Source organism: Podarcis bocagei, assembly GCF_964188305.1.
Source record: "Podarcis bocagei genome assembly, chromosome: 10".
NCBI classification, from domain to species: Eukaryota; Metazoa; Chordata; class Lepidosauria; order Squamata; family Lacertidae; genus Podarcis; species Podarcis bocagei.
The window spans coordinates 75,475,315-75,495,649 of record NC_138135.1 but is presented as its reverse complement, the minus strand read 5'-3'; the positions used below and the strand labels follow the sequence as shown (position 1 = coordinate 75,495,649).

Sequence of the window (20,335 nt, the reverse complement as noted above, 5' to 3'; positions counted from 1 at the left end):
GAGCCTTATCCTCCATGAACTTGACGGCAGTGAAATCATTATATGCTGAAGAGTTAACAATGCAAGTAACCAGCAGGAAGCCATCAATTGGTTTTATTAAGACACCCAAATTCATTCCATCTAATAGCTCAGTGCCCTTGTCCTGACAAAAATGGAGCCAAAATGGGTTCAAGGAGGAGTCCGCTTGCTTGGAGGAACCTCAAGTTTTAAAGAAGTATCAATAATAATGATAATAAAATCATTAAGAGGGGGCAATCTCTCCCTCAAACTAAACAGATCAAATAGCACTGAATACGTTCAGTGAACCCTAGAAACCACACAATACCAGAAGGGGGAAATAACCCTGAAAACTTGGGAGGTGTAGAAAGAACAGTGAACTTGATTGCCTGAGCCCCCAAAAAGCTTAAGAGTATTCTTGTTAAGGGCTGAGGAGATATTGTAACATTTTGAAAGTACCACGTGTATAGATTAATATTAAGCAAACATTAAATGCATAATGCATTCCCAACCATATTTAATTGCCTATTACCATGTCAAATGTGGTTTAGGCCTGGGGTTTAAAAACAATCCATAGTCACCTACTGCTTGCATGTTGAATATAGTAGTCTGTGAGATGATCATGGGCCAGTAGCGAGTATGCTTCTCTAGTTGATCTTTGGCTCGCTCCAAGGGAATCTCAAAACTTTCATCACTCTTGTATCTGGGTTCCAGAAAAGGAGTAAGCCTGTTTTCCCGCATAAATTCACCAAAATCCTAAATAAACAAACAAGATAAAAGGAGAATTTTTCCTAACATTTCATGATTACTGCTCAATTGTAATATCCCGTCTGATCATCATATATTACATGCAACTTAGCTTAAATAGGCTTTTTTAGTTTTCAATATCAGTGCCAAATCTTACAGTTGTTACCAGCAGGGAAAGTTTAGCTGCACAAAGTTTTGAAAAGTTTTGAAACATTCACACATTAAGTTGCTAAAATATTGACCAGAAATTTTTTAATGAAGCCATTTCAGATCCTGTAAGCGTTGCTCAAGATTCAAGCAACACCTATTTAAAGCTGAGATCACATAGCACAAAATGGCACAGTGAAGAAGAAAAGTTGTGTTTTGTGAGCTTCAGAGTGGATGTTGTTGACTGGAATTTCTTGAAGTACTGTACAGTGGTACCTTGGTTTAGGAACTTAATCCATTCCGGAAGTCCGTTCTTAAACCAAAGCGTTCTTAAACTAAGGCATGCTTTCCCATAGCAGCGGGGGACTCAATTTACAAATGGAGCACACTCAACAGGAAGTGAAACATGTTCTTATTCCAAGGCAAAGTTCACAAACCAAAACACCTACTTCCGGGTTTGCAACGTTCTTAATCCAAGTTGTGCATAAACTAAGCTGTTCTTAAACCAAGGTACCACTGTATAGTTAATGCTACGATAAAGCTGGATTTTGGGCCAAGGACAACTGAGACCTCCGATTATAATAGACCCAAATCAGTTTAAAAACCAACCATTTATTGCTTGCCCAGATCCCACAAAAACCTGTTGGTGGCCCCAATTTCAGTCCAGAGGAATGAAAACTAAGGTTGCCTTCAAAGTCCAGGTTATTCTGTCATTCCTCAAAGGAGGAATTAATCAGTTTCACTTTTTCTTGAAATTTCTAGAAAAGTAGGCCCCGCTTCCTTTTCCCCTGTCCCTTGATTATAAGCTCCCCTCCGTGACATTCATACAAGGGTTCTGCCTAGCTTTGTGGCTGTGAGAGGATAATGGCTTAAAGAAAAAAGACATAAAGACATTTACCGTAATCCTGTAGTCTGTGACTCTGCCACCACATCCTTCACTGATTGAAGGAGGATCTTCCAAAATGGATCGAGAACTGCTTAGAACATGCAGGAAAATCTCTCCTCCGTGGCTGCTAAGCATATGACTCATTACTTTAGAGCCAGACTTCCGTGGTTGTTCCAACAACACAGAACGACCTATTGAAAGAGAAATTGATTCATTAGTTACCCAGCTTAAAAATTCTACAAGATACCTGGTTATCCAGTTGTATTTTTAAAAGGGACATTAAATTATTTGTAGGAAAGGATGTTTCCATTTGTTTGCATTATTAAAAGATTTTTTTTGCCTACTTTCTGAAATTGATCCCACCCCCCTCTTTCTCCTGCCTCCTGCTCGCCCATCCCACCCCTTAGCAGCCAAGTGAAGTTTTTTGATACTGGAAGAAGCTGACCAAGAATATCCTTGAGCTAGTAGATTATGCAAGCACAAATTACATTTTAAAACAAATATTTATATCAATCACTTGCTGGAAAAGTAAACTTACAAGCTTTGGAAATTGTGTCTTAAGAGTGGCAAACATTGGACTTCCGGGTTGGTGCCTCCGGCAATGGTTCCTCTGATCGGGAGGAATTTGCCCCGTGGGAATTTGGGTCTGTACCGCCACGGCGAAGGCGGAGACCCGTAAAAATCACAGGCGGGAGAAGCCTGTGAACGTGGGATTCGGCGGGCACCTTTTGCGCCTCCCCTACTCGCGGGGAAACCCGGTTTCGGGGATCCAGAGCGATGTGGGGTGAGTGGCGCGGTGCTTCGAATCGTCTGCTTCTTCCACGGAGCGAAGCCGCGTAGCTGTTGTCGGAGAGCACTGACTTTTTCCTGTGGACAATTTGACTCTAAAGTAATTACCCGTGAGTAGAGCTGAACTGGGAAGGATTGGATTTTTAAACGTTTAATCTGGCATCGAAACGGGGAGGTTCAATACAGGAAGTCCGCCTCCCCCTTTTGTAGATAAACTGAAGCAAGGAGGCTGCAAGCTAAAGTCTTGGAAAGCCTTTTGTAAAAGACTAAATTTCCACCGGTAAAGAACTAAACCTCCCCTTTTTGGAGACAGGAGAAGAGGGGGGAAAGTGGTGGACTGAATATGCCTGTAGGAGAGAGTTAAGAGAGTTAAAATACCGCCGCTCTGACCCTGGAAACGGGCTGCTAGCAGGATTGATGTTTTTTGGAACGTCAATTGACAGCGTTTAGAACGTTCATTGACAGGTAGCTAAACAAGAGAATACATTGTTTCTACTGTCTCCGGTTGTTTTCAAAAAAAGGAGGAAAGTAACTGAAAATTGAAACTAACTTTGGATTATTGAAACTGTGTTTAAAAGAGGGCATACTGACCGATACAAATAGAAACTGTTTTCCCCTAGTGGAAGCTTTTGAAATTGGTTACTTTACAGGAGCTGGGCTAGGGGAATTTCCAGCTGCAAGATAAAAAAGTGTGAGACTTTGGAATTGACCTTGAATCTCTTAAGTGTTATGGTAAATGGAAAGGAAAAAACAGACGGGATGTCGACAGAAGAGGCCTTAGTGGCTGCATTATTGAAAATAAACGATTCGCTGGAACAACTTCACAAGAAAACAGACGTGATAAATGTGAAAATGGATGCTGCAAATATTGAAATTGACTTAATCGTAGAAAGTTTAAATAACTTGGGACAAAAGGTGAATACTAATTCAGAAACCACCCAGAAACTGACACAGGAATCTACTCTGATACGGCAAACTGCAAATGAAGTCAGGGAAAAAACCCTTGCTGCTGAATCTAAAGCAATACAACTGGAGAGGAGAGTCCCATCCATACAAAGGCAACCTGATGAACATAAGCTGACATTCGTTCTGATTGAACTTAAAGAACAGATGAATTTGAGGACCAGAGCCCTATCTGAACTGGAAAAGGAAAGCTTGACAGAGTTTCAGGAGGCGACAGGACTAACATCGGTTGAGAAAGAGAGGTATTTGGGGGTTAGTATGACCGCCAAAAATGTGAATCTGTTGAAGGATAGCTGTGAAGGATGTTGGATTGAAGAGAAGGGGGATTTGGAAATATGGACAAATCAGAAGTTGTTACTGTTGGGCCAAGTTACTGTGGTGGGGATGAGGGCTGCTGTGTTGCTGGGGATGTTGCTTTTGTTTCAAACATTGCAAGCTTTGGATGGGATGGTTTGTTTCAGGAGGTGGCAGAGGGATGTTTCTAGAGTTGTTTGGCAGGGCAGCAAGCCTCGAGTAAAACTTAAGATATTGATGGATGCCAAAGAAGGAGGTGGACCTGCCCTGCCAGACCTTTAAATTTCGTTGTGAACCATCTGCTTTTTGCTGGTTGAGAGAATGGCTGCTTCTTGAAAGCACTGAAGTGCTAGACAATGGCAGACGAAGTTGATGGACTATATGGAATTGGCGGAAATGACTGGCAAGATCCGAGACCAGGGAGAAGAGTCGGTGGAAGATTGGAAAAAGTTTAAAGACTATTTATAGAAATATTGTAAAATTAAGGAATGTTAGAAAAATGTTGGAATGAAGTTATATGGCTTTAGTAGAAATGTCATAAGGAATTAAGTATAAATAGATTAATAGAAAATTAAAGGAAAAATAAGGCAAGAATGTGTTAAGATAATTATAGGATAAAAAATCAGAGTAAGATGGAAAGGAATTGCTGAAACAATTAATAGAAGTGGAATACAAAAAGGGAGGTGTGAGGAGGTCGCTGGAAATAAGTGAATGAAATATAAGATATTGAAAATGTTTGAGGTGTTTTTAAATTGTTTTTGTTTGTTTTTGCTTTGTTTTGTTAGTCCATGTAGTGTTTTTGTATTGTATTTGTATTGTTTTTTCTCTTTTCTTTTTTGTTTGTAGTGTTGTGTTGAAAATGTTGAAAAAGTAATAAATATCATTTTTAAAAAAAATAAGAGTGGCAAACATTATGCTGAAATTAAAATCGTGGCTTCAGTTATGTGGCATACACCTAAAGGTCAAAGGTAAAGGTATCCCTGCCCGTACGGGCCAGTCTTGCCAGACTCTAGGGTTGTGCGCTCATCTCACTCTAGAGGCCGGGAGCCAGCGCTGTCCGCAGACACTTCCGGGTCACGTGGCCAGCGTGACAAGCTGCATCTGGCAAGCCAGCGCAGCACACGGAACACTGTTTACCTTCCTGCTGGTAAGCGGTCCCTATTTATCTACTTGCACCCGGAGGTGCTTTTGAACTGCTAGGTTGGCAGGCGCTGGGACTGAACGACGGGAGCGCACCCCGCCGCGGGGATTCGAACCGCCGACCATGCGATCGGCAAGTCCTAGGCGCTGAGGTTTTACCCACAGCGCCAGCCGCGTCCCCAAATACACCTAAATTCCAACCTCTGTCCCTAACAGTTCCTATCTCTGTCCTTGGTATTAAAATCAGGCTTGGGATTAACCCAGGAGCATCATTTTATATTTGTGACTGTTTCATAGAATCATAGAATCATAGAATCATAGAGTTGGAAGAGACCATAAGGGCCATCGAGTCCAACCCCCTGCCAAGCAGGTAGTGTTTGGTACACTAGCAGAAGCCAATGTTGAAAAGCAGCTTATGGTTTGTCTGGAAGGTGTGGAGAAAAAAAACACCTGCTTCAAGAAAACAAGAGCTGTATCGAACTAAACCCTTGTATGGACAGAACAACTTCTGTGAGTGCACCTTAACTTGCCCTCCCCCTCTTCCCCAGTCTCCCCTGGATTCCCCCCAAACTTCAGGAGCAGATTGGGAAGAGGGGTGAAGTTGCATTGTGCTCACAAAATTCCTTCAAGCATGCAGTGATTTAGTTGAATACAATCCTAAGAATCACAAGTGTACTTAATTGTACAGCTCATGGCATCATGGCCAGAGTTCTTAACACAATGAGACATTTTCCACATTCAAATAATCAAGGAAATCCTACCAGAGACAAAAGCAAATCTTTAGTGGGAAGCAGCCCACATTTTAGGCAAGGCAACATAGATATTGCAAGCAGAAGTTACACTTCCTGAATCTATGCAACTATCAAGAGTATAAATAAGCACTTGTGTATTATGATCAGACAATATGACTGAATACAAAGTTTCCATTTTGTAAGGCCCCAGCCAGGATGCTCTGGGGGGGGCACCAAGTATGGGGGGCTCTGGGTGCCTGGGGTCTTGCAAGGCCTTGGACAGCATCTCCAAGGCCTCGAAGATGCTTTCTGAGGCCTTGCAAGAAGCAGATTTCTGGTGGCACCGGAAGTTAGATTCGGACGTCTAGGAAGGCCTCAGACACCATCTCCGATGCCTCTTGCCTCAGAGGTGCTTTCCGAGTTCTTGTGAGGTCTCAGAACCTAACTTCTGGTACCATCGGAAGTCAGATACTGAGGCCAGGGGGCCCAAGTGAAATGACGTCACATTACAATGTGACATCAGCACGTCACACATGCTGGGCACCCATAACCAGGGGCCTACGTTGGCGCCTCTGGTGTGTGTGTGCGCGCGCATGCGCACACATGTCCACACAACCAAAACTGATATTTGATCAGCTCAGTATCATTAAGGGCAGTGGCTTGGAAGTCCAAGTGTAGCCAACAGAAAGCACGACACAGCTGAGCAGTCAAATGAAAGGGGTCAGGCTCCTCTTATTCATTCCAGTCCTGGGCAATCCGGAGACTTCAAACTGCCTACACTTCAAGCAAGTTCCTTGGCCTGAGTGCACAGCACTCCAGAAGACTCACCAGGTTAGATTTCACATTGTATAGCTCCGAGTTCAAACCTGAATCCAGAACAATTAAAATAAAATATATTTTTTCTGATTTTTTAGCCAGAAAGTATTTTACCGTTAAGGAGAAAGTTGGTAAGGCAAGAAGAAGGCCGACTATTTACATCTACAGGTGATATTCTGAAAGCTCCAGTACAATAATGAAGTTCTAAAGGGGGGGAAAGGGGGGGAGAGGAAGAGAAACTTTAGTTTGATTACAATACAGAAAAAAATACCTAATTCATAAAACAAACAAAAATTAAACACCATAAAATGTAATGAACATTAACCACACTGCAAAACAAGCAAAACCGATATTGGTGGTAATGTAAGTGGTATAGAAGCAAAAGCAAACACTGCACACATACATGAAGAATATGTCATTCAGTTGTGCACTAACAGGGGCTTTCATATGCTCCCCAGCACGATAATAGCTTCCAAGTGTATATGGTTCATTTTTGCACATTCTTCAACATCGTTTTGAGATGACGCTTTCATGTAAGCTCACATATTCTCCATTCAACACTCATTAACTGCAGTGTATATCTGATAATTTTAAGTTATTTTGACCCTCTCTCTCTTTTTAATTAAATCTCACAAAATTATAGGAGTTCAGTCATGAAACAAAGATCAAACTGTCATATTTGAAACAAATTAATGTGGCACAGGTTTCCTGACTCTGTGCAATGCATGATCAATGAAAAAACAGCAAGGTGGAGGAAAAGAAGAAACAATATTGTTAGCATTATGCAGTTCATGGACATATCTGAGAGAGAGAAAAGGGCCACCTACCAACACTGTTTGTTCTTGGCGTACACCATTTTAAAGTTACAGTTTCTTTTAATGCACCTTCTTTGCTACTACCACCCATATGATTATCACCTGCAAAACAACATTTGAGATAAATGTAAGTACACAATTTAGTAAAACGCAGAAAATAATAGAAGTCAATATACAATAGCAAATGAATATCACAACCAATTCATTTGCCTGTCGCCTTGTTGGTGATTAACTCTTTCAAATCCAATGAAATCCTACTTTGACATTTTCAAAGCAATACTCTGCCCTATAACTGCTATATCTGTACTAGATCCCTGGTATTATTTTTCGTTCCAAAAATTTTCAGTTTTCCTCAACATTTAAATTGCATCATCTTTCCCATTTTAAAAATTCCTTTTCACACCTTCTATACCTGTAATTATGTACATAACTGAGGCAACTTGTGTGCCTTCCATTGTTGGGTATCAACCCTGAATTGATAAAGCTGGGACCAGAGAGAGGGTCTTCTCCCCTAACCTTATACTGCATACAGCATTAATGTCTCACATCAAACGTAACAAATTTGTAGAAAAGACTATGACATGCAAACAGAGACAATGCACATACTTTTGTAACCCAAGAAAATCTTTAATAAAAAATATCCAAACGAACAATAAGTGGAGTTCTGCTCAGTAAATAGAGCTTTCCCACCTCTTCTTCCTACATCAGCCTTTTAGATCCCAGCAAAGAAGCCACACTCAACAGTTGGGAACCCTTGGAACAATACGGGATATGAAGCTGAAGATGGGAAATTGGAGGAGGGTTTTTGCTTGTGCAAGAAGCTCCATAGAAGTTAACCAATAAGCTTTCAAAAAATCATAAATTCTAAAAGCAGTCCCAAAATACAGCCTTAATATCCACAGTTGTAACTATATTATATCTCAGATTATATTATTATATATTATCTATATTATTTGTTCTACTCACCACTTTTTAAAAAGTCTACGTGTGCTTCCTTGTGATGAAGTAGTTCCACATCATAATTGGCAGATGTATTGGCATGCTGCTCTTCCTTTTAAAGAAACACACACACACACACACACACGTGTGTGTGTGTGAAAGAAGATTAGTTTAAAAAAAGAAACAAAAGAATACAAGGATAATTTTATGTTTTGCCTTTCAATATAAGACTGCAAAAGGAAAAAGAACACTTAGACATGAAAGAATTAATGAGTTGGAATTGAGGAAATTTATTGAGTTATTGACTTCTTTAACGATCTAGCAGCTTATAATCATAAACAGAACAATCTTATGCATGTTTTCTCTAAAGTAAATCCCACTGTGTTTAATGAGGCTTACTCCCAGTAAGCACACATGCTTGTATCCTTCAATTACTTTACTTATATTACTTTTTTAAAATAACTACAATGAATGTTCAAAATCCAATGCCAAATTAAGATGTGAGTTCATTCAATAGCCTTGTCCTTGTTTATTTCTACACATAAAATTAAGTAGGAGTGCAATATAAAAACCGATCCAACACCCACTTCCATTCAGAGATAAGTTATCCAACAGGGAAGTATTTTCATTTCATAAGCAATGAACAGTAATTATGATTATAACACCACCATCAGCAGGTGTAGCCATTTCTCATTTTATGGGGATTTCTTTCACTTCAGGTTAAGAAGAGAAACCACACATAGTCTTATCTGGCTTCCACAGCTGGATTAGCAGCTACTATGGTTCAAACTGCATGCATAAGGGTAAAAAGATAAAAGGAAACACCAACTTTTAAATAGTTGAGGCAGATTAGCAAACACCACATATGGCAGATTAGCAAAAGAAATTCACTAGGACTTGTTTTTGAATAAATAATACAAAGGGAACCCAACATATATACTATTACTAGAAACAACAAAGGGCAAGAAGAGAAAGCACAGCAGCAGCACACAGGTCAGTAAGTTGCAAACAAGGTATTTGCAAACATAAAACATTCTATGCGATGGTTCACTGAAGTTTAATTCAAATGGCCAGGGTGCATCATTCACAAAAAAATGTAACTGCTGCCTTAGGTTACACAATCCAGGCAGTACAATTAATGTTCAGCAAAAACAACAACAACCACACACAAACCCCACTGTTTATTAGTGTTACAATGCTTTTCCTTTTGTGCATTCTTTTAACCAATACAAATACTGGGTGTGTTCTTTCCAAATAGTGCTCAATTACAACATATAATTGAAATTTCAGGCTAATAAGGAGGACAGGTTTCTCCAATGGCCACTGCAGGGCCAAGTAAGGCCAATAATAAAAGGAAACCCCCCACTAGGGCTGCAATCCTAAACATGCTTACTAGGGAGTAAGCCCCTATGAACACAGTGAGATATACTTCTGAGTAAACATGCATAGGATTACACTAAGTATTAGTAGGGAGAATGTCAAAGCCAGGTAAAGGGCCACATTTTTTAGAATATCTCATCAAAATTGTTTTCCTGTTTCTACCTTTCTTGCTGAAATAGCACTAAATCGCTTGGGATTTATTTATTTTTTAACTCCTGTGTGTTTCTTCTACTTGTTACAAACACCTTTATGTTGGAAGGAATGCATGGAAATGACACAGAGGAAAGAAAGGCTCACTATGCCACTAAAATGCACAAGGGGCAGAAATTTCTAACACATTTATTAAAAACAAAAGAATCACAGACAAAGTAATTTGAAGCTAACTAGACTACATTTATGTAAAATAAAGGAAAACAAATACTACTTTCATAATTGAATGAATTGCTGAAAAGTCATTTTGTTCTGTGATCCTTTTTTTCTCCTTCATAAAATTTACTAACCTGGTCACAGACATTGAATGTGGGCTAATAAAAAACAGAAAAAATATGATATGGAGAGAAAAAAACAAATGTAAAAATATCATTAAATAAACATTAAAACCATTAAACAAATTTAAAAGAAACGGTGCAGCTACTTCAGCACAGAGCTGCTGACACAACCTTACCTTCATGGGGATGTTAGTTATAGTGGTTGAAGCCAGATCAAAATGCTGCTGTACTAAAACATTCAGTCTGGTGGCCAGATGCCGTCCAGCCCGAACACTATGTACTTCGCTGGTTAAGACAGGAGAGAGCTTTTTAAAAAAAGACAAATACACACATACACACACAGAATACTCAGTAGCAGCAATTATGGTATGGCAGCATATACTTCAGTAAGAACATCTAGATAAGAACAGGAAATTTTTTATCTAGTGAATGGCCAATCTGTTAAAATGTATAATCTTCTATTCACAGATAAATCTCTGAAAATGTGGTCCTAGTCTTTTATATAATATACCCTCTGCAACTATGCCCTCTTCCAGGACTCACTCATTCATACAGATCCCATTCACGCAAAGTTCTCATTGTCAGATTGGTGAAGGATAGCCAACTTCTTTAGCCCAAGAAGTTTCTGGCAGATATTATAAAAGCATGGACTTAAATCCTGGATTATGTGAAACCCTTCTTTACATATTACAGTAATCTCACAATTTATGCACTTTTAACTTGTGTCCATTCAGTTTATGTGCTTGGCAAATAAAAATGAAAATATTTTTTTTTAAAGAGGCTGGAAAAGGGAAGGCATCCAGGAAAAAAGACTGGCAATCCCACCCGCCATTTAACCCAATGTGTCTTGACTATATGTGATTTTGGTTTTATCACTCCAGAATGTAATGCCCACGTAAATTGTGGGCTTTCTGTGCTAGAGGTAGGTAAGTCATTTCTTTTACTCCACTACAGTACCAACATTTTCCTATTAACAAAAAATATTGAATTTTACATGTATGCAGCATAAACACAGAGATAAAATTCTAAACACACAAAGTGCTATATAAAGTTATGCAGTAATTTAAAAGCCTTACCTCTTTTTTAAGATGATCCGACACAAGACTTTCCTCACCAACAGGGTAAGTGTGAATTAAGACCAGCTCACATCTCTGGATCTGCATAAGACTAAAAAGCACAAAACATTCTGTTACCAAGGCAGTAATGCCACATCAACTGCACAATACCTAGCATTCAGAAACTTTTAACTTATTTCATGAATATGAAGCCAGACAAAAGCACTGACTGTAGTATAGTACAGTTAGCACACATTGAAATTTCAATTTCTTGATATACTTTCAGGATCACACTTCCATTTCCTGTAAGTAAAACACACAATTTAAATTTTAAAGATTTGTAACTTGTAATAGATGGCCATGATGATGCCAGATATATTGTTTGTATGTGTCAATTGTAAGCCAAAAATGTTAACAAAAATGATTATGGCCCATTTTTCTTGTCTGAACCCGTAAGTTGTTCAAATTCTCCCAAATAAGACAGCAACATGATTTCATGCAATATCCTCTGTTGTTTCCATTGAGTCAGGAGTGTGTAGTTTTATGTGCTTAAAGAAGCTTTAGTGCAGTCTTTTAATAGAGAAGAGTCATTCCCAAATATAAGGTATCTTCGGGCTTTTGTTTGCTCACCTACTCTCATGAACAAACAAATGGACTGCAAGGTATATTCCAGATGCTTTACACACAATCTGTCCCACTTTTTCTCACTAGGGAATACCTGACTACCATATCTCACAATACATGGGGCGTAGAGTACAAGATGCTTCTGACAATGCTTGTAAAATATGCTAATGAAAGGTGAAAACAAGGTTTTAATAAAAACAAACTCCATGCAAGGCACTCTCATCTTTCTCTCACCTAGGAGCATAAGAATGCTGTCTTATAACTTCAGTCCACTGAACCATTTAATTCAGTAATATCCACATTGACTGCCAATGACTTTCTTAGAGTTTCAGACAGAAACCACTCTTATTCCTTTCTACAGATGCAAGCAATTAAACCAGGAAGCTTTTGCATAAAAAGCATGTGCTTTACACTGATCCACAGCCTCAATTGGTCTCACAAATTCCATTTTTAGCACCACAAATACAGAATTCAATAAAATTATGCATTCAAATGGATTAACTAGTCTGCATACTTACTGATCTGAATTAGCTGCTAGTTTGTTGTGTTCATGTATCGTTTCCTGGACAAACTCCTCAAGCATTCGTACATGGCTGTCACTGGAATGGAGGAACACATTCATATTAGAAAAAATTATTGAAAATCAACTATCATGAGAAAATATGATAATTCATTTATTATTACAATTGGTATTTACAATGATGATACTGTAGTATTGTTATTCTAACTGCTAAAATTATATACTGTGCACCTCTATGTGCTACATTCTATAATTTTGGATAAAAACATTTTTAAGAACTTGAGAGCCATAGTTCATATCGGAATTCCGGTCTTTATTATCTGAAGAAGTGTGCATGCACACGAAAGCTTATATTCAGAACAAATAAATAAATAAATTGTCCAGGAGAACCTTCGAGACCAGAACAAACTTAGTTGGTCTCTAAGATGCTACTGGACTATTTATTTATTTATTTCTCTATTCCACAGTTTGCAAAATAGAAGTGCATTTCCCTCCTTATGAGGACAGCTAAGAGAAACAGGCATTTGACAATTTACTCTAATTTTGCAATAGACACATGATGCTTGCCATACTTTCTACTTCCCCTCTACTCACCTCTGTAGCAACACAGATGGTCACTGTCAGACTCTGAACATGGGTTAATTTTTCAGCAGTCTTCCACCAATATATTAATATGCAAGAAGTCTTACAGGTAAAACAGAACCTAAAAAGCTTTGCTAAGTTATAAAATTGTTACATTAATACAGGAGGTGCTACAAACCTCTTTGCGTTAGTAATACAGATTATTCGTCCTCTGTTTCCAACACGGTCAGCATTCTCCATTAATAAGGTTCGGGCCTCATGTTGGTATTCAGTAATTTTGCAGAGTGCCTCTACTGCTGAAACTAAGCCATGAAGTATACTGCAGCATTCAGGGTCTGCACGAGGATTGGGAGGTCCAACAGCTGCTAAAGCGGCCATTAACTGATTAAAAAAAAATGTTTTGTTGCAATCCTAGTTCTTATTACTGAAGAGATCATGTCACAAAAACAAGTTATTCCATACACAAAAGCACATTGACAAGAAAAGTTCCAGAGGTTTTCCACTATACTATATTGCTATAAAGCATCTAGGTCTATTATCCTCTTAAAATAACAATGCACATTTTGTCTGCATATATCTACAAATAGCTAGATCATTAATCTCTAGGGATATAAACTGCTATGACCCCAAACAAATTCTTTTTCCATAAAGTGCCTAACCATGGCTACTCAAAAGTAACTCCTAGTGAATGTTAATGGAGCTTACTCTCGGAAAAGTGGGGTTAAGATTGCAGCCGTAGCCAATAACAATGAAAAATTAATAGAACAAAAACAATTAAACCCTAACAATCTTTAATACAAAAAAATTATTCCCATTTAAAATTTGTGCTCTATAAATAACATTTTAACCATTAACCCAGGTCGTATTTGCTTTCCATCACTTTTATATTTGGAATCTCTCTCTTTGCCTGTCATGAAATTAGAAGCAAATTTGATTTTCCCATTAATGATGAATTATTCCTAGACTTTGCTGATGAAACTTTCTTTTGAAGCATAGTATAATAATGTGTAGGGATGTGCTAGAGACTAGTTCTCAGTCCCATAGATAATGCATATGGGCTGGAGCCAAAGATTCTCTTCCTCCATTGGAAAAGGACTCCTTTCATTGGAGGAAGAGAACTTTTTGATTTAATCCTTTGTTATTTTTAAAAATATTTTAAATATTTCAGATACACAATACTAAACAGGGTTGGGATGTTCACTGGTTAAATATGATCAAGTAAGAACTCAGTTGGCTGCTTGTTATTATTATTTTCATTTAAAAATAGTTTATTTGCCACAGTATATATTTCAAACATTCTCATAATCTTAAAAACCAGAAAATAACACGCCATGTGTTCCAATCTCATTAAAAAGGAGTACATAATATCTGCAACAATTTGAAAGGTTAAAATGTATATTTCAGGTGTTCCAAACTATGTTACCCCTCCAAACACTACTCCCACATGTTCCTCACTACCTATGAGTTCAATAAAATCGTTTTTCTTTTGACCTCTTGCTACCTGCAGTTTCCATGTTAGCTTTTCCAACAAAGCTATCTGCCAGACCGCTTCATACCAATTTAGCCACAGTTGCAATGTTTTCCATGTTCTGGCTATGGTTGTTCTTGCCGTGGTCAATAAACGGGTTATAGATCTTTATTTCTAATTCTTGGTGAGCCCTGACTATACAAATTAAGCAATGCCAGTCCTGGGGACATAGGAACTGTCTGCCTTGAAATCAAATATATGTCTGCAAAGATATTTCCCCAGAATTTTTCTATTTTTGAACACTCCCACCACATATGTCTGTATGTCCCCCTTTTCACCATGAACCACATAAGCGCAAAAATTGGCTGGCATCTGCACTGGATGCCAATTATTATACTGTACTGCAAGCTATCTACAGTTTAATTCAAATTCAACTCCACTATCTGCAGTAGCCTCAGTCAGACCTTTGAAAAAACTCAAATAGTCCAGGCTGATTCTATTTCAGTATTGGACTAAACAAATCAATTGAAAGAGGAAAGGAATAAGACTTCATGGTGCCTCAATATCCCCAAAAGATGAATAAAGGATAGGGTGAAGAAATAACTTGCATCTATGTAGACCCTTCCCACATTTTGGCTCTCCAGCAAATAGTTAAGGGTAGCTTTATAAATCATTTTTAGGACCCACGTTATTTTTGTGATTGTAAGTTGTTTTAAACTGTTTTTAATATTGTGTTTTATTGTTGTAACCTACCCTGGGATCTTAGTTATTATAATTTATTATCTGCCCTTAACCCTAACAAAAATCATACCTCTTGCAAACTTTGATCTTCTTGGTTCCAAGAGTTTAAGACATTTGCTCCAGAGTCACTTACAATGAAGTTCACCTGAAAATTTACAAAACACAGCTTAAGAAAACATTTTTAAATCTTGATACTGTAACAATTAACACTATCCATAGGGTCAGGGAACGTGTGCTGAATCTTCAAGCTCCTCCCAACAAATTATAATGGTATTACAAAAAGATGAGCTGAAGATGCTGGTTCACATAACACACTAAGCCAAAGCTTGGCTTAGCATAAATGTGCACAGAGAATCTTGGACCTGCTTTGCTCCTCCCAGGTCCCTTTGCTGCTGCACTGCATCAATGTTTAACTCTTGGTTTAACTCTCATTAATAGGGTTAACTCTCATTAATCAGGGTTCAGGCCTCATCATGGGACTGAAACTGCCTTGGTCGCACTGGTTGATGATCTCCGGCGGGCTAGGGACAAAGGTAAGAGTTGTTTCCTAGTTCTGCTGGATCTCTCAGCGGCCTTTGATACAATCGACCATAACATCCTTCTGGACCAACCTCTAGAGAGGTTGGGAGCTGGGGGCACTGTCATACAGTGGTTTCGCTCCTTCCTCCTGGGCCGTGTTCAGAAAGTGGTGGTGGGGGATGATTGTTCAGACCCCTGGGCTCTCACTTGTGGGGTGCCTCAGAGTTCCGTCCTCTCCCCCATGCTTTTTAACATCTATATGAAGCCGCTGGGAGAGATCATCAGGGGGTTTGGACTGGGTGTCCATCAATATGCAGATGATACCCAGCTCTACCTCTCTTTCAAATCAGAACCAGTGAAGGCGGTGAAGGTCCTGTGTGAGTGTGTGGAGGCGGTTGGAGGATGGATGGCGGCTAATGGATTGAAGTTGAATCCTGACAAGACAGAAGTACTGTTTTTGGGGGGACAGGGGGCGGGCTGGTGTGGAGGACTCCCTGGTCCTGAATAGGGTAACTGTGCCCCTGAAGGACCAGGTGCGTAGCCTGGGAGTCATTTTGGACTCACAGCTGTCCATGGAGGCGCAGGTCAATTCTGTATCCAGGGCAGCTGTCTACCAACTCCACCTGGTACACAGGCTGAGACCCTACCTGCCCGCGGACTGTCTCGCTAGAGTGGTGCATGCTCTAGTTATCTCCCGCTTGGACTACTGCAATGCGCTCTACGTGGGGCTACCTTTGAAGGTGACTCGGAAACTACAGCTAATCCAGAATGCGGCAGCTAGACTGGTGACTGGGGGCAGCCGCCGAGACCACATAACACCGGTCTTGAAAGACCTACATTGGCTCCCAGTACGTTTCCGAGCACAATTCAAAGTGCTGGTGTTGACCTTTAAAGCCCTAAACGGCTTCGGCCCAGTATACCTGAAGGAGCGTCTCCACCCCCATCGTTCTGCCCGGACGCTGAGGTCCAGCGCCGAGGGCCTTCTGGCGGTTCCCTCATTGCGAGAAGCAAAGCTACAGGGAACCAGGCAGAGGGCCTTTTCGGTAGTGGCGCCCGCCCTGTGGAACGCCCTCCCATCAGATGTCAAAATGATAAACAACTACCTGACATTCAGAAGACATCTTAAGGCAGCCCTGTTCAGGGAAGTTTTTAATGTATGATATTTTAGTGTTTTTTGGTTTCTATGGAAGCCACCCAGAGTGGCTGGGGAAACCCAGCCTAATGGGTGGGGTGCAAATAAATTATTATTATTATTATTATTATTATTATTATTATTATTATTAGCAACCTGTAACCACAAAGTCTGACGAGGAGAAAACCCTAACCACAAATCCCAGTGTGGGTGGCACGTTAAGTCAAGCCCTGGCTAACTTGACCCAACAATCCCCCGCCACAAGCAAACAAATCTCACTGCAGCCAACTAAAGACAACCAATCACGCCCTGCTCCCACCCACCTCTTTCACTACCAAGAAATAATAAATGAATGGGGGGCGGGGAACCTACCCAAGTGATGGTGACAAAAACCCCACACATATATTAAGTAAAAGAATATGTTTTGCCACCCCAGTACCCCTCTCTTTTCTTCTCCAAACTTATACTGTATACAATACTAATGTCTCCCAACAAATGTAACTGATCTGTAGAAAACACAACATGAAAAATGACAACGCACATACTGTTGTAGACCAAGAAAATAGTTAATAATTAAAAAAAAAGGACCAGGGAGCAGCAAAGCTTTCGTGAGCTCCTCTCCAGGAGCATATGAGATCTCAATAAGCCAAGGTTTCACTGAGCATGTCGTACAAACCAGGCCATTATGTTAAAAGCTAAAAAAGTCATTGTGTCACCTATGTTTCATAAAAAATTGAGTTGAATTTTTTTGAAATAACCTGTTGTTCCTTCTAGTGATGTGTCAATAATAACTAGTTAAATGAATGTAACTCCTATCAGAAAGAGAAGTTGAAGCTCTGAAAGCTTATACACACACTGTAAAATCTAATAGTAAGAAGTCCCATTAATCACAATGGATAATTTGAATTTGCCTCTACCAACAGCTGTATGACTGTAGGTAAAGGTAAAGGTAAAGGTACCCCTGCCCGTACGGGCCAGTCATGACCAACTCTAGGGTTGTGCGCTCATCTCACTCAAGAGGCCGGGAGCCGGCGCTGTCCGAAGACACTTCCAGGTCACATGGCCAGCGTGACGAAGCTGAACTGGTGAGCCAGCGCCGCACATGGAAACACCGTTTACCTTCCCGCTATAAAGCGGTCCCTATTTATCTACTTGCACTTAGGGGTGCTTTCGAACTGCTAGGTGGGCAGGAGCTGGGACCGAACGACGGGAGCTCACCCCGCCGCGGGGATTCGAACCGCCGACCATGCGATCAGCAAGTCCTAGGCACTGAGGTTTTACCCACAGCGCCACCCGCGTCCCCTGTAGGTAGTAAAGGCCTAATTATTCTACTTTAGAACATTCAACTGGCAAAGATAAATTGCTGCAGAGAATCTAAAATGAGAAAGGTATTGCCACTTTTAATATGCCAAACCCTTCATCTAAACAACTACAGTGAGGGGGGTGGTCTGGAACTTTAGTACAGCAATGCTAATGTTTTTATTCTGAATTATTTTATTTCTATTCTGATTTCATTTCATTTTTATTTCTGTTAGTGTATGAAATTAATTTTAGTAATTTCATCTGTTTTTATTATATTTTATATAATTTTGGTAAATCACCTTACCATATCATTTTATTAAAATCCGAGCACAATATGAACATTAAAAAAAATATGAAAGGGACTAACAGGGGAGGATGCCTCATTGAACATAGTGGAACAATTCTGAGTACAGGCATACCTTGCTTTATCATGCATTGCTTTATTGTGCCTCACAGATACTGCTCCTCACAAGGACGTGGGTGCAGCCACAGGCACCCTGGCTGCTTCCAGGGGAGGGAAGCCACCCCACCTCTGGCCATGGGAGTGAAAGTGGCTGGTTTTTGCCTGCCCACCCCTGCAGCCAGGGTGGCTGGGCTTAAGAGACTACAGTATAGTGTAAACATAACTTCAATTGCACTGGGAAACAAACAAAAAATGTATGACACACTTTATTGCAATATTCACTTTATCGCAGTGGTCTGGAACCAAACCTGCAATATCCCCAAGGTATGCACAGGATGTGCAGTGAATTGCATGTCAATCATTACTGAAAGCTGTAACTAATTGTATTTCTTAAGTGTGAAGAAAAATGTGCTAGCAAGTACCAAATTCAAAATACAGATTTCTATTCAGTGATTTTTAGAAAATAAAATGAAAGAGTTGCCAGTTTCTACTAACACAATGTCCCCATGGCTATAGAATGGGTTGAGCTTACCATGGCTACCAATTCTTTACAAAATATGGTTACTTCCATACCTTTGCAAACTTATTCATCATCTCTTCTGTATCTCTCACTATCTTCAGTTTCAGCAATTTTGTCTTAGGCACCAATGTAAATGCAGGCACAATTGTACTTTACACAATACTAAAATCAAAAGACCAACAACAAATTGTGCAACTGCATAAGGTGGCCAAAGATCAAGATTGCAAATTTCAAGAAGCACTAAACTGCAATCATGACCACTAAAGTACAAATCCTACAGAACTCAAGAGTAAACATAGTTATGATGCACTATTAGTGTAGACTCCCCTAAATACAAAATATAATTTTACCTGTTACTTACTAGTTTTTTAAAGGGGAATATATCAAACATTATTCTACAATATTCCATGGATGATTCCACTGAACAGGTCCATAGCGATCGTGATATAGGTGCAAGAGGTATGATTCCTTGGGTCCGATTCTTCATTAACATATCAAAGTCAACATGTTGTCTGCAAGATTCTGCCATATAAGGGCAGTGATCCACCACAAAAACTGTTTTGTGTGATTCTGAAAAAAGTTTCATTTTCTTCCTACAAGAAATGAATAACAGAATTAGTAAAACACTATGCAAATTTCGGCACAATCATACATATCTATTCAGACATAATTCCTAGAGTTCAATGAAACTTACTTCCAGCAATTGACTATAGGATTGTAGCCTCATAATCAAGCCTAAAAGTGAAGATGTGAATAAAAAATACAAAAAGGATTGGGAAATGTTTGTAAGGTATTTTTAAAATCAGTATAAACAGGTCAACAGATTAGCAGGACTTGAATAAATTCAGCAGTGTAAGAGAAAGCAGGAGATAAAGCGTAAGAAGAGTAGAATTAGGGAATTTAGAATATGCAGAAGGGGTAGAAAACAAAAGAAACCAGCAAAGGAGAAGAAGGGGAGTCCTTATGAGTTTTGTTCTTTGTTCTTATTTTTTTTGGGGGGGATTTCCCTTTTTCTTTCTTTTTATGTCTTTTCTGAATCGTATGCAAAAATGCAAATAATATTTTTATATATTAAAAATAGTGTAGTTGTGAAAATACAGTGGACGCTCGGATTGCGAACGTAATCCTTGCGGGATGCACGTTTGCAACCCGCAGCTTCCACAACCCGCAGCAGCACGTCTGCGCACGTGTGGGTTGCGATTTGGCACTTCTGTGCATAGCGCAATTTAGCGCTTCTGCAGCTTCTGCACATGTGCGACCGCCGAAACCCGGAAGTAACCTGTTCCAGTACTTCCGGGTTTCGGCAGTCCGCAACCTGAATTGTCTGTAACCCAAGG

General features: G+C 39.6%; 1 protein-coding gene across 4 annotated transcripts in view; it reads right to left on the bottom strand.

Moving 5' to 3' along the window:
- The window catches only part of INTS13 (integrator complex subunit 13), a gene marked incomplete at its 5' end in the record, with an annotated part of 29,775 nt that overhangs the window by 5,724 nt on the left and 3,716 nt on the right, over window positions 1-20,335 (bottom strand). For 3 of the 4 annotated variants that reach the window (XM_081210705.1, XM_081210707.1, XM_081210708.1), the window contains 12 exons: window positions 583-753; window positions 1,790-1,968; window positions 6,625-6,714; window positions 7,338-7,427; window positions 8,292-8,376; window positions 10,145-10,168; window positions 10,309-10,437; window positions 11,209-11,299; window positions 12,330-12,410; window positions 13,092-13,294; window positions 15,193-15,267; window positions 19,360-19,591. In XM_081210705.1, coding sequence (XP_081066831.1) covers window positions 583-753; window positions 1,790-1,968; window positions 6,625-6,714; window positions 7,338-7,427; window positions 8,292-8,376; window positions 10,145-10,168; window positions 10,309-10,437; window positions 11,209-11,299; window positions 12,330-12,410; window positions 13,092-13,294; window positions 15,193-15,267; window positions 19,360-19,591 — 1,450 coding nt within the window. The remainder of the gene's footprint in view (window positions 1-582; window positions 754-1,789; window positions 1,969-6,624; window positions 6,715-7,337; window positions 7,428-8,291; window positions 8,377-10,144; window positions 10,169-10,308; window positions 10,438-11,208; window positions 11,300-12,329; window positions 12,411-13,091; window positions 13,295-15,192; window positions 15,268-19,359; window positions 19,592-20,335) is intronic. The other variant, XM_081210706.1, reaches the window with a different exon arrangement.